The sequence below is a fragment of the Hipposideros armiger genome, unplaced genomic scaffold (assembly GCF_001890085.2).
Source record: "Hipposideros armiger isolate ML-2016 unplaced genomic scaffold, ASM189008v1 scaffold_65, whole genome shotgun sequence".
In the NCBI taxonomy this organism is placed as follows: Eukaryota; Metazoa; Chordata; class Mammalia; order Chiroptera; family Hipposideridae; genus Hipposideros; species Hipposideros armiger.
In genome coordinates, this window is record NW_017731415.1 from 4,123,506 (window position 1) to 4,138,043 (window position 14,538).

General features: G+C 36.2%; 1 protein-coding gene across 7 annotated transcripts in view; it reads left to right on the forward strand.

Moving 5' to 3' along the window:
• TRPS1 (transcriptional repressor GATA binding 1) overlaps window positions 1-14,538 on the forward strand; it is a 254,455-nt gene that overhangs the window by 59,379 nt on the left and 180,538 nt on the right. For all 7 annotated transcript variants that reach the window (XM_019642129.1, XM_019642126.1, XM_019642123.1 and 4 more), the window contains one exon: window positions 1,841-2,970. In XM_019642129.1, coding sequence (XP_019497674.1) covers window positions 1,841-2,970 — 1,130 coding nt within the window. The remainder of the gene's footprint in view (window positions 1-1,840; window positions 2,971-14,538) is intronic.

Consider the following 14,538-nt stretch of genomic DNA (forward strand, 5'->3'; position numbering starts at 1 on the left):
TTGCAATATTAGGCAATTCTGTTCAGTGCAGAGTTTAGTTGCTTTAGACACCGAAGTGTTAGGTTAGTGGGGAATAGACTGTAGTTTCACGTGGTCAGCCCTCACACCTCCTGGCTGGACAGACTGAAACCTGTTTGCTTGCAATGGTGGATATAGACACTGTCAACAGTGAAACATTGTCATCCTTCAATTAAAAACCATGGGAGACCTTCATAAATTATTATCTTAATGTACAGTTCATGTTGGGCTGTTTATGTGTTCGTGCCCATTTCATAGAACTGTAATACTGGAAATAAATGTAGAGGTTGTCCCAACTGAGGGCGCTGTTGTGCAGAGAGCTTAAGTAATTTTTTTTTTTTAAGCTGAGCCATCCTGCCACCTGTTGGCAGCTCAGCGGCTGCTCAGCTCGGGCTGGACTCGAACCGCTGTTGCTCAGAGCTCAAACTCTTGAGCGAGCTCTTAACCAACTGAGCCACTCGGGCCGGCCCTGAGCTTAAGTAATTTGATCAGGGTCACACCTCTCTCTAAGTGGAAGACTGGACTTCAATCTTAGTCTTTCCTGTGCAGTAGAGGTACAAACATAGCTCTGAATGTGCTGAAGTAATATTGTTTGCATATTAAGTAGAACCTTTTACATGCTTTTGAGATGCTTGCGACTTTTTTCATGGAGCGATTTGGGTATGAGCAGTGATCACACATGCCATTTTTGAGCAGCTGTTGAAGAAGGCAGAACATGGTTATGCCACGTGCTTAATCTATTACATCTGGTTGCTGGAAAAATCCAAGAATTCTCTGATAGTTGAAAGAAAACATTTCTCTCTCCTTGGAGCATTTCAGTCAAAAACTCTATTTTAAAACCAGGAATTTTGGCTGCTTGGTGGTGGCACTTAGTTAAGCGGCCCGTTGACGTGCACACTGAGAAGGAAGCGTTTTTATATGAAGTGCCCTTTGAAGGCCTTTATTTCCTTGATACTATACAAGTGTATAATTTCTGGTAGAAAGCAGAGCTGTGGTGATTTGTATGGTAGGACTGTTTTTTTTCGACCTTTGAACATCCGCATGACCTACTCTTGGGAGGAGCTGGGCTATGAGACAGAGCCTTAATCTAATAATTAGGCCCTGTTAGGTTTTCTTCTTTTCGTTTGTGCTACACTGGGAAACATTTTAAACCTTTACATGGGTTCCCCTTCACCAAGATTTCAAGTTCACTGCATTCATTTCAGTTTTAGTCTAATAGAGCATGTGCAGGCTTTAATTATAAGGAATTTCGTGCTGTCGTTTTACCACCCTTATTTTACCCCAAAAAGTAAACTTCATCTCTGCCTGCAGCCTCCTCGCTGTTGAGACGGAACAGAGGATTTCCTTGGAGAACGTCGGCATTGAGTAATCTCTGAGCAACTAACTGCCTCTGGTTTTGACAGCAATCCTTAGCTTTGTGAGAAGGAGTCCCATGTGATTAGGATGTTTCTGCAGACCCTGGTCTTGAAGGAAGCAGTAGTAAAATCTACTTCATTGAAAATGGTTTTCTAGGTTGTTTTTTTTCCCCTAAAAAGTGTATGTATTATTAAATCCTTTGAATTAGTTACAGTCCTTTTATTACCTACCTTCATCTGATACTTTGGCCAAAAATGGTTCGCATAATGAGCCTCTCATAAAGTAGCTATTGAATAATAAACAGTGAATTTATTTATGGCTCTGATTATTCAAGTGATTTCATAATAAGCAAAAGTACTGTTGTATTTTTTTGATGTGGAATGCTTGGCAGTGTCCCCTCTTCCCTGCTACAGAGAGCATTGAATGAATGATACCTTTCAAGTAACATCCATCTCTTTCATACCAGGTCACTTCAGGTGGAACATTCATTGGCATTGGACGGAAAACCCCCGATTGCCAAGGAAACACCAAGTACTTCCGCTGTAAATTCTGCAATTTCACTTACATGGGCAACTCATCAACTGAACTAGAACAACATTTTCTCCAGACTCACCCGAACAAAATAAAAGCTCCTCTTCCCTCCTCTGAGGGTGCAAAACCTTCAGAGAAAAACTCTAGCAAATGCATGCCTGCACTTCGATCCAGTGATTCTGGAGATCTGGGAAAGTGGCAGGACAAGATCACGGTCAAGGCGGGGGATGACACTCCTGTCGGCTACTCAGTGCCCATCAAGCCCCTCGATTCCTCAAGACAAAATGGTACGGAGGCCACCAGTTACTACTGGTGTAAATTTTGCAGTTTCAGCTGTGAGTCATCGAGCTCACTGAAACTGCTAGAACATTACGGCAAGCAGCACAGTGGAGCGCAGGCAGGCGGCCTTAACCCAGAATTGAATGATAAGCTTCCCAGGGGCTCTGTCATTAATCAGAATGATCTAGCCAAAAGTGCAGAAGGGGAGCCAATGACCAAGGCAGAGAAGGGCTCTAGTGGGGCAAAAAAGAAGGACTTCTCCGGCAAGGGAGCAGAGGATAATATGGTAACGAGCTACAACTGTCAGTTCTGTGACTTTAGATATTCCAAAAGCCATGGCCCTGATGTAATTGTAGTGGGGCCGCTCCTCCGTCATTATCAGCAGCTCCATAACATTCATAAATGTACCATTAAACACTGTCCATTCTGTCCCAGAGGCCTTTGCAGCCCAGAAAAGCACCTTGGAGAAATTACTTACCCATTCGCTTGTAGAAAAAGTAATTGTTCCCACTGTGCACTCTTGCTTTTGCACTTGTCTCCTGGGGCAGCCGGAAGCTCAAGAGTCAAACACCAGTGTCATCAGTGTTCATTTTCCACCCCTGACGTAGACGTGCTCCTCTTTCATTATGAGAGCGTGCATGAGTCCCAGGCATCGGACGTCAAACAAGAAGCCAACCATCTGCAAGGACCAGATGGGCAGCCGGCTGCCAAGGAAAGCAAAGAACATTCGTGTACCAAATGTGATTTCATTACCCAGGTGGAAGAAGAGATTTCCCGACACTACAGGTAAGCCGTACGGAGCGGGGGGACATCATCAAGACACTGATAGAGAGAATCCAGGGGGCTGGTCCAAACATCGTTGGGAATTTGTGGCGAGTAGGTGAAGTTACAGGACAAGATCACATAAAAAGATCATGAAACTGCAGAGTATATGTTGATAGATGTGATAACTACAGATTTTAATTTGGTCACCTATTTCAGACCATGTAGTGCTCTGTTTCATACTTGTTTTATACCATTTACAGAGTGTCTTTTAAAATCTGCAGTGATGCTGATATCGACATAGAGTTTATTAATTTACCACAATTCATGTATCTGTCCTTGCTCAGTATGGCTCCATTTTCCATAACTTTTGAAGGAGCTGCTCCCAAATAAATTTGTTCTATTTGCTATTTCAAGTGGGAAACAATCAGTTTGAGAAAACGTTGCTCTTTTTTTCTTTTAAAATGACATTGGGCATTCTTTGGGCTTTAAACAATTGGGCAACGCTCTTGTTTTGCATAGAAACAGTAAACTGAAGGTGAGAATTCTGTAATATGTGGGACTCTGGATTCTTGTACACTTGCTCCTCTAAGCAGGTAAATCTGCCTCTGTTGTTTCAGGTTTGTCAGCAGAGATAGGGTCTGTCAGTGTTTTCTTGCACTTTCACTGTATTCTCTTTATAAACATTACTTTCCCCCAGTTAATCTTTCATACTTTTGAGAGATGAGTTGAGGATACATATCTTTATTTTATGTATTTATTCATTCTGTAACTAATTAATTCCAAAAAGACATTTGGTGCTAAGCATTGAGGACAAAAGAAAAAACGTGATAAACATAGTACCCTCATGAAACTTAAAATTTAGTAGGAGATCTTAACAGATCATCACAAGAGTGATGAATGTGGTAAAACATGAAGCCGAGAACATTGTGTTGGAATATAGTGACAACATAGCCCAAGATGGTAGATGAGGAAGTGCCTCCCTGAGGAAGAAGCGTTTACACTGAGACTTGGTTATAAGGAGGAATTAGTTCAGCAAAATCCTGGTAGCCTAGCACATTCACATAAGACTTAGTACTTATTGGATGCTTTCTTGTTGTTATGCCTCTAAGCATCAAAGAAAAGAGCCTTATTTATGATTTTTAAGTGCTTTTACATATGTAGACTCAATATCCTTGTTGAAAAGTCTAGTAATTTAAATTTTTGTATTCCAAGATTTTAAGCAGTTCCTCACATTCTTTGGAAAGTTGTGTTTTCGTACTGGTGTGTGTATGTTTTCTCAGTCACCAGTTATGAAGCCGCTCATGTCCAACAATAGGCTAATAATGTTAGATGTTAATTTGATGGGCATCCTAATATTCACAGTGAATCTAAATGTTCAGAAAACACTTCCTTGAGATTTACACTGTTTAATTTATAAGGTCAGCCCTAGGAAAGACACGGTCCTGCAATCAAATATGTTCACACTTGCAGTGAGTGTTTCTGGCTCCTCTGATGTTAGTTGCATGTTAATTTATTTTGCAGACATTAGCTTTCTTCTGAGCTTTACTACTGTGTGTATTGTGCATGCACATTTGTTAGGTAATGTAAAAATTAGATGATCTATTCTTTTTTTGAAGAAGGAGGCTTTCTTTATGAGGTAATCAGCCAACACACACACACACACACACACACACACACAAACACACACACACACACACACAAAACCACTCTAGTACATATCTAGACACCAGATCACTTGCACGAGTGATTTCTCTCAAAGAAGCTGAGGCCATTGCTTGAAAACTCATCTGGAAAAATCATTTCTGTAGGCTTTGGTTAAACAAACAAAAAAATCTCAAGAAATAAAAGTCTGAATAAAAATATCACTGAATAATCTCAGAGTTTAGTTAATATTAAACAATGAAAGTAAGTTCCAGAGGGAAGAGACTAGTCTTATCTTGTTTACTGCTGTGTCTGCATGATTTAGCATGGTGCCAGGATGGCTAATAGGTGCTCAGTGAATGTCTTCAAGCAGCTGAAATCCCTGTGAGTTTTTGACTTCACCATGGTTTTAATAAGCTAAGATATCTTATGGTATGTTACAGTTTAATCTTTGACTATTATATGGTCTTGGAACCATTTTGAGAACCTAGAGTTCCATACAAAATGACATTTGTCTGTGCATTTTGGATTTCAGTCAACCTGTCAGTATTTTATTAGATTAAAGAAAATACTGAACATCATTTGTCTGTGGGGCATTAAAATCATCTTTTTCACTTATTCTTAACACCTGATGGAGTTTGTCTGATCCTAGATCCTTAAGGTGCTGAGTAGCTTATTTCTATTCATTTTGTGAATTCTTGTAAAATATTTGAAACTTGGAGAATTATAATTTCAGGAGTTCCAGCTTGGTAGGAAGTATAAAGAAACTGTACCGAAAGCTGAACAACAATGGAGGCTCCAAGGATGTGAAAGGAAATAGTCACATGGATGCTGAAAACTTGATCTGCTATCAAAGCATTTTCCCCAAATGCCACATTTTGAAGATAGTAGAAAAGGACAAGTTTACCATATCACAATGATATCTTTCTAGTTAAATTTATGTTTATTCATATTATTTATGTTGGGAAACTTTCACCATAATTTTGTTATTGGTGTGGAACATTCTAGGCTTTTGAGTGTTTTATATACAAGACTTTCAGTGTAGTAAAACGATAGTATAAGCTGAGAACTGTACAGTATGTGCAATCATGTAGCTATAAAATAACTACAGCTGAGAAGCAGGAGAGTTAATTTAGAGCTATGAATGAAAAACCTTAGTGTGGATAGCATTCCATGGGCATTTTCCCAAAGAACCAGATTTAACCTGGGTTGAACTGCAAACATTATTCAGTTAGTAACTGGAACTTGGTCAGCTCTCTTTTCTTAATGTTTCGTATTTACGTATATGATACCCCTAGCTCACATCATGACTGAGTTACTATATTCCACTCATAAATTTGTTCCTCACAGTCCATTTCCTTATTAATTAATTAAACAGTGTACCCATTCTCTAACTGGCTACCATTCTCCTCATCAAAATTTCCAGTTATAACTTAATGTTTCTGGAGTAAGTAGGAAGATTATTTCCTCACAAGACAACTGTACTAGATAAAACATACTTTTTAATGCCTTGCTGGACTTCTGTGAATTAAGGAAAATTTCCAGAGCTTTTCTCTTCTGCCCTTCACCAAGAGCGAACTAAACCCAGTCTGGAAGCAAGTGAAAAACAAACACGGAATGTGAGGTTGCATGGATGGCAAATGCCAATATTGATGCTTCAGTTGATCGGGAGACCAAGCCTGGAGTCACTATCAGAGAGATTGTGCATAATTTGAATTTTACTTTAAGCTGACACCTTGGTGGTGGCAAAAGGGATTCCACATTAGTGTCTTCTTCTGACTCCCATCAGAAGTGAGCACAATTTGTCTACAGTACTGTACTCCAGTTTTCACCTCCATGATATCCAGGGCTTAAGATAAACCTTATATGAGCTCTCTATTATAAAAATTTTCCATGTGGATAGGGCTATAAACCACTATATGTGATATCAGTAGAAAATGCAAATAATAGCTTTAGGTACGCAGGAACTTCAGATAGAGTAGTTTTCAGTTATAAAATAATAAATATTTTAAAAATTAGACTTGCAAACTGATCATGATATATGAGATTATACGTGACCTGGAATATTAAAAAAAGAAACATCATATTTTTGAATTGAAAATATAATTATTGAAATGTACAATGTATGGGTAGGTTAAATAATAGATTAGCAAATGATGGTGAGCAAATGAGTTAATCAGAAGAAGTTAAATCTGGACACATTAAATCAGAACATTAAGAGAGGATAAGGGAATGAAAGTATCAAAAGTAGATAGTAAGATATGGAAATATAATAAGCTGTTTTGGCATGCATCTAATTAGAGTCCCAGGGAGGGAAAAAAAAAGAATATAGACAATGATAGGCAATTACTATTTGAGGAGATAATGGTAGAAGGTTGTCTAGAACTGATAAAAGGCATAGATATACAGATACAAGAAAGCATAGCGTATGCCAAGAAGGATATATACAAATAAATTCAGTCATAAACACATTGTAGTAGAAGTTAGAATGCCAAGCAGAGAGGTCTTTTAGAGCAATTAGAGAAAGACTACATATTAGCTACTCAGAACAACTAGGTTAACAGCAGACTTTTTATCACAATGGTGGAAACTGGAAGAGGTAGGAATACTATTCAAAGTTTTGAGAAAGAAAAAAAAGTTAACTTAGTATTATCTAGCTGTCAGAACAATCTTCCAAGAATACGAGCAAAGATATTTTCACATGAGTAAAGAATAGAGAAATGTGAGTAAATTTAAACAGTCATAGCCTGCCTAACTTGTGCAGTTAAAAAGGGACCGATTAAGATCCTGGGCAATAGTATTATGTAGGTTTGCCGAGAAAGTGATCAGAATTAACTTGTTCTGAGGTGCTTGAATTGACTGGAGTTGGTGAATTAGGACTTTATTATGCATACTTGGAAGCTTTTAAAGATAACCAATGAATGAATAGGAAATAAGTACATGAATTCCAAAGTGGGAAACAAATGGAATAACAAAATAAAGAACTCCCATAAAATTCATTTTATTTTTTGTAAAAATGGCAAGAGTGGATAAATGGGAAAAATTGGTCAAATAGAATATCAAAAGTAAGATGTTAAAAAAGACACAAAAACCTCCAGATATCAAAAATCTTAATGAACCTCTGTGGATTATTAAACTTCCCACTTAAAAGGTATTATCAGACTTATTTAAAAAGAAGACTCATCTATAAGCTGTTTACAGGATACACACTAAAAACATATACGGCTGTGGAGAGTTTGAAAGAAAAAGAAAATGGACTGAGATATTACAGCAAATATAAACCAAAGGAAAGTTGAGATAGCTTTATTGATCTAATACAATTTAGATTTTTAGACAAAAAAAGCATATGAGGGAAAAGTCATTGCATAATAAGAGGTTCAATTCTTCACAGAGATACTATAATTTTAAAGCTATAATATATAAATAATATATATGTAAAGCAAAAATTAATCGAAAATTCCAGGGAAAATATGACAAACCATAATCTCAGTGGTAAATATTAAGAAACTTCTCTTATTAAAGGTTGAACAGGAAAAAACATTTCAAAATATAAAGATTTGAATAAATTGACTTAATAGAAATAATATCAATTCTTTACTCAACAACTAGAGAATGCATATGCTTTTAAGGCAGATATAAAATACTTAGAAAACTGGACACAAAATCAGATTTCAGGAAAATACTATCACAGAGAACATATACTTTGACTCATTACAATTAAATTAGACCTCAATAACAAAAAAAATAAGGATAGATGAATTTACACAAGGCAAATAGTAATTACAGGAAAAAATGAGGTCATTTTATTAATCTCAGAAAACATATATGTTAAGACAAGAAATATAAGGGGTAAAAATGCTCAGTGCATATTTTTTGAAGTGAATTTGGCCAATTCTGACAACATCAGATGCCCATATTTCCAATGACTGAATAATTTCCTTGGAAGAATGTCTACTACGGATGCACTAGGAAACATGTACAAAAAGGTTCATAGTAATATTTTTTGAAAGAGCAAACAACCAAAACAAAAATCAAAAACAAAAATAAATGGGAAAAAAATCCCAACTATCCACAAGAGGTTAGCTAAATTGTTTATAGATTTTTCAGTTGAATATTTTACAGTAGTGAATTTGAATAAATGACAGTTGACTGTAATGGATGCATCATGTAAGCATAATTTTCACTGAATAAAAACAAATTGAAGAACACGGTTTGCAGCCAGATACCATTTTATGTAACTTCAAAAACTAGCAAAACAAAACGGTACACATTTATTCATATATATATATATATATATATATATATATTTCATATATATACCATATATATGCATCCATTTATATTGAACTGTACCATAAATATTATCTATATATCTCTCACATACACACTAGATATTTCTATATGTACAGAGATAAATTTATTTCTAATCATAACTATGTGATTCTATGATTCTGTTCCAGTTTTTATTTTGTTGTAAACCTAGATATGACTATATATATGTACAGAGAGTGCCAAAAAAATGTATGCACATTTTAAGAAAGGAAAACTGTATTTTTTAAAAATTTTAATACTCAATATATACTGATAACAAAAGATGAATACAAGTCACGTTTGACTTCTGCAATTACAAGAGGTACTCAAAGTGGTTACCATCAGCGTCCAGACACTTCTGATTACCGCGAACTACTGCTTGAGCAACGTTGACCAAAGTGTCCATTTGTATAAATTTTTTTGGCACCCACAGTATATATACATATATGTGTGTGTATGTGTGTATACATATATATATATAAAATATTATATATAATGGGTATATGTGATTAACATTATATGATGTTAATTATCATATTTTTAATATTATATATAATGTGGGTGTGTGTGATTACCATTATATGATACAATTTTAAAATGAAAAATGGGTATCAGTTATCATCTCATCATATGTCCAATGAATACTTGAATAAATTTCTCATTCTCCCTTATTATTAAAGAACTACTTAAAAATCATGAATATAATCATTGTCTACTAACTTGTGCTCTAGAATGTGGAAAAATATACATGTATTTTGGTAGTGTATGTGATGACAAGTATCCTTTCAGAGATTTATGAAGGCATGTAAAAATTTGTTAATAGTGTTTAAGTTTAAGTCTTTTAGACATAAAATATATAACTGACGAAATAACATTGGATATAGTAGCTGGTCAAATTAATGCAGCTACTGCTCAGTCTCTCTCTTCAAAGAGCTCTGTGAAAAAAACATGGACTGTGTGCTCTGCTAATTCTGAAGAATAGATTTTATGATAAGCACTTAATTTCAGACGTGTGTCTGAAAAAGCCAAGTACACGGTGTATTAGTACAGAGTTTCTAAAAGGGTGAGGGCCATGATGATACATTTAGATTTGTGTATGTTATGGGACATGCTCTTTTAAACAATACCTAATAAATCAGATGCTGGTAATACCCTGAAATAGACATAATAGTTCAAGTTGATATTTCCCACTGTGAGACAAAACGTTACCCAGGATATTCAAGTCCATCAAGAAAGTAGCCCACAATTGCGCTACCTATATTTGTACTGTATATGTACTGTATATAATTTATTAGAAATTTCAGATTTAACAGTCCTGAAGATCATACAAGAATAATTATCAAGTCTTGGAATAAGGTCAATTTTAGCCATGATTTCCATTTCATTGTAGTTTATATAAATTATTTCCCTTTTCTTATTTACTTTCTATTTTAGGGGAAGGGTTATCTTTCTCTTTTGAACATTTAGTAGGGGATATCTTTTTCTCAAAAATGAATCAGAAGTTGAAAATTTTCATGTATGACATTAGTCGTATTTTTTCCTACCACTTGAGGATGCAATCACCCCATATCCCCATTAAAAAAACAGTTACTCTAAATGAGGAAAATACTAATCAGATTATTTCAGCTTAAAAAAAAAAAAAAAGAAAGAAAGATGAGTGGTTTTTAACTGAATTTTATCCATTCAGAATTTCAGATTTTCCTAGATTTTAGTTTGTAGAGTGCTCCTCTCTACTTCACTAAGGCTGAATATTATATTTTCAAATTCTAAAAGTTGATTGATCTGGTTATCCACCTGTAATTCCTTTTATATTTTTGTCCCTGAAGTACTCACACTATCTGGTTTTCATTCCATCATTCTACAGTGTCTGTAATCTCTCAAGTGCCACACATGTAGACGTAGATAACGACGAAGTACATATTACAGAAATGATTAACTATTAGATGCCAGATCTACTGACCTGTATCTAAATTAAATCACCTTCCTATACTCTCCTGTGACAGTTTACCTGTAGGTGTCTGATTCCATAATTACCAAAAAAAATCTTTCAACATCTAATTGATTCGTACTTATGATTTATTCATTTACTTTGATGTCCATTTAGTCATTGAAGAAGAAAAACTGTGGTTAAAACTATTGAAAGTGAAATACAGTTATTCGGTAAAGGAGATCTTTTCAAGTGATGGCATAAATCTCTGAAGGTTAACATTTGAAGGAGAAAAACAAAGCATTGGTCAGAGCTGACTTCACATGTACTGTGAGCTGGTATACCATGAAAACAAATAGAGGAGAGCAAAACAGTAGCATCTTTCAGCTGACTTTTTTTAGACTCTAGAAAACCTCAGCCCTTTTTGAATTATGAAAACACTTTTAATCTCTCCTAATGAACGAAATGCTGCTACTAGGATGAAAGGCTGCTGTGCATTGAAATATGGATAGACCTGAAATAAATGCTTCTTATAACACGTGACAATTCTGTCAAGTAGGATGAGGAATAAAAACAACTCTTCTCACAGAAATTTTAAGGCACTTGAATTAGGTGCAATTTGGCCTTTTTTAAGGAAGCTTGATATAGTCTTCTCTGGAGGCAAAGGATGATTTAGCTCTTTTATCAACGTTTCTTTGATTCATGTCTTCCTTGTCTATAATATTGCATGGCACATACTGAGATTTTATATACGTATATCCCACAGATTACATGTGACATATTTACACTAAAATATCATTTGTTTATTATCTGAAATTGAAATTTAATTGGGTGTCCTGTGTTTTATCTGGCAATCCTATGCTAGTGACACCTACAAAATGACATCCAGTACGAGGAGCGTGTTTGCTATGGACTTGGCAGGAGAGTATAGAATTTAAGTTAATGCAAAGCGTATATTTATAGTGTCCTTTAAATTAGTTTGGCTTAATGTAACCAGAAGTTCTAGGAGTTTGTAAATAATTGAATTTACTCAGAAGACCACCCAAAATATACCATCTTCAAAATATCTATGTACCTCTTAATATTTCTCTGCCACTTTATGGCTCTACCTGGTAAACCCAGCATCCTGGGCTCTCCCAGAGCTGTGGTGGTTTGTGGGGGTTCAGAGCTAGTCACCCCAAAATGTGCTTCTCTGGTATGTGGATTGCTTTGAGCTAAGGGCAACTTTAGCTACAGGCTCGTGAGAAACTTCTGCCCCTCCCTGGACTACCTGGAAGAACTTGAATTAAGGGCCTTGCCCATAATGGGGAGAACAAACTTCTGTTTACTAAGCATCTGCTCGTATCATCTTGCAATGACCCTTTGAAGCCCCAGGGCATCTCTAGCTCAAGATGTCTTATATATTCATGTTTATTTTCTGTCTCTGAACCTCTCCTGCATGTGGGGTCTCTGACTCTCTCATGTATGCAGGGTTCCCATACACACATATGTATTAATTTTGTTACTTTCTCTTCCCAATCTGGCTCGTGTCTATCTGATTATTAGACCAGCTAGAGGAACCTTGAGGGTAGAGGAAAGTTTCTCCTCCTCCACAGGTACATTCTTTTGGTTATTAAGCAGATATTTACTAACTGACCAGATATTCTGCATGGGCTTGGGGAAGAGATATATGAGCTTTGATCTTGATTTTAAGGCAATTATAACTGTAAAGTAAGACCTAAACAGGATTTTAATAAAAGGCGATGTGGAAAAAATCCTCAGGAAGACAGAATTTCAGAATAGCACAGAGGAACGCTAGGTTTACTCTTGGGTTGAATCATTTGGGAAGCTTTATGGATGAGAAGAAGGTGGTTAAGGTGGGTCCTGAGAAATGGAGGGAAAACCCCTTGAAACTTTTTTAGATTTTCATATTAATGCTAATAAAATGGAACACATTTAATAATTTAGAGGAAAGTCCAAATGAATAGTTTCGCAATAACTAAACTTTTCTTCTTGAGCAATGTTTCTTATACGAGGGTGCGAAATCATCTATTTTTATTATTTGGGGACATGGCATTATGATGAAGGTCTTCTTAGGTAGTATTGATTGTAACACACGTCCTAGAATACGCTCAAATCTTTCAGGCATTCAGTCCTGAATAAGCTAGTTACATTGCATCAAGTACCAAACAACAGACAAGAAAGAGTAACCCTGGACAAGAGTTAAGATACTATTTCATGCCCTCCATATTACTTTATGTGAATGAACTTGTCTGTGCTTTAAGCCTGCGAAGTAGGGATGGAACACTATACTCCGTGGGATTGTTGTAGGATAACATCTGTAAAGAGCTTGGCACTGAAGAATATTGAAAGATGAGCCCCAAACAATGAAATAAAAAAAGATGAATTCCTGTTTGGGGATTACGCTTGACCATGTCATGTGTGTAGTTTTAAAGCTGTTAGTGTTGACACTCAGAGGTGAGTAATATTGTATGTGCTTTCAGAGACAATGAGGTTGCTCATTGTAAATAATTCATTTGGTAATGTTCTATCAAGTGCTGAGTATGTAGACTGAGTTCATTCCAAACTAATTCCCGTCTTGAGGTTATTTCTGACGACAGCTTCATGATTCTTGCTACTTCAGGTGTAGTCTGGGGACCAACAGCACCTGCAGCATCTGGGAGCTTGTGACAAATACAGAACATGGGGTCCCACCCTAGATTTCCAGAATCAACATCTGAATTTTAACAAGATTCCCAGGTGATTCCTAAGCATGTTGGAATTTGAGAAGCACTGCTCTAGATGTTAGCATAGGTTATTGAAAAGTTCACATTGCTCCAAGCTTTTGAAAGTCGAGTCATGTTGTCTTTTAAATATATTTTCTGTCATTTATTGAAGACTGCTATTAGAGGAGAAAGAAGCCCTTCGGGTCTTTAGAGTACTAAGTTGCAAATTACCTTTTCCGTTTCATCTAGTGTTCAATGGCCTGAAAGATTGAGCAGTTTAGCAGTTTACTGCTTAATTGGTAAGCTTTGCTCTCTTTTCATGAATAGTAGTCATAACCCAGAATCTTAAGGTTCTGAATAACATAATAAGGGCATTATGTGTTTTATTAAAAAGTCAAGGGGGTTGGCGGATGTCTTATGAGTGTGTTCATTGAGTTGTTAGAACCATGATATTAATTTATCTACTAATGTAGATACTGGTCCCTGAATTGATGTCACCTGAGGACCTTGTTACAAATTCTGGTTATGTCCAGGAGATTCTGATTAAGTTGTGCCACAGAGAGGCCCTGGAATGTGTATTGCTAAGAAACTCCTTAAGTTGCGGTGCTGAACATAGCTTGTTTTGCAAACCATTGCTTGAATCTGTCGCTTTCCTATCAGAAGACTTTTCCCATCCCTCATGTTTTCATTTTACATTCCTTAAACGTTTTGATTTTCCACATTGTCTGTAATTTCATTTAATTTTGTATGCAGTTAAAAATTCAAGCAGCAGAGGACAGAAAAATAGAACCTTGATATGGGAGGTGAGGTAGAAGCCCTGTATTCTTGACCTGGTGTAGACTCAACGGACAAGTCATGGTTTCCTCATTTCACTACCTGTAAAATAGGCTTTGTACTTCAGTGGAATGTGAGATCATGTATATGTGAGTGCTTTGAACTCTTCAAAAGAAATGGTCTGTGAGTTGGGCTTGTTATTACCACCTCATTTTAATATCCTTCCTGTTA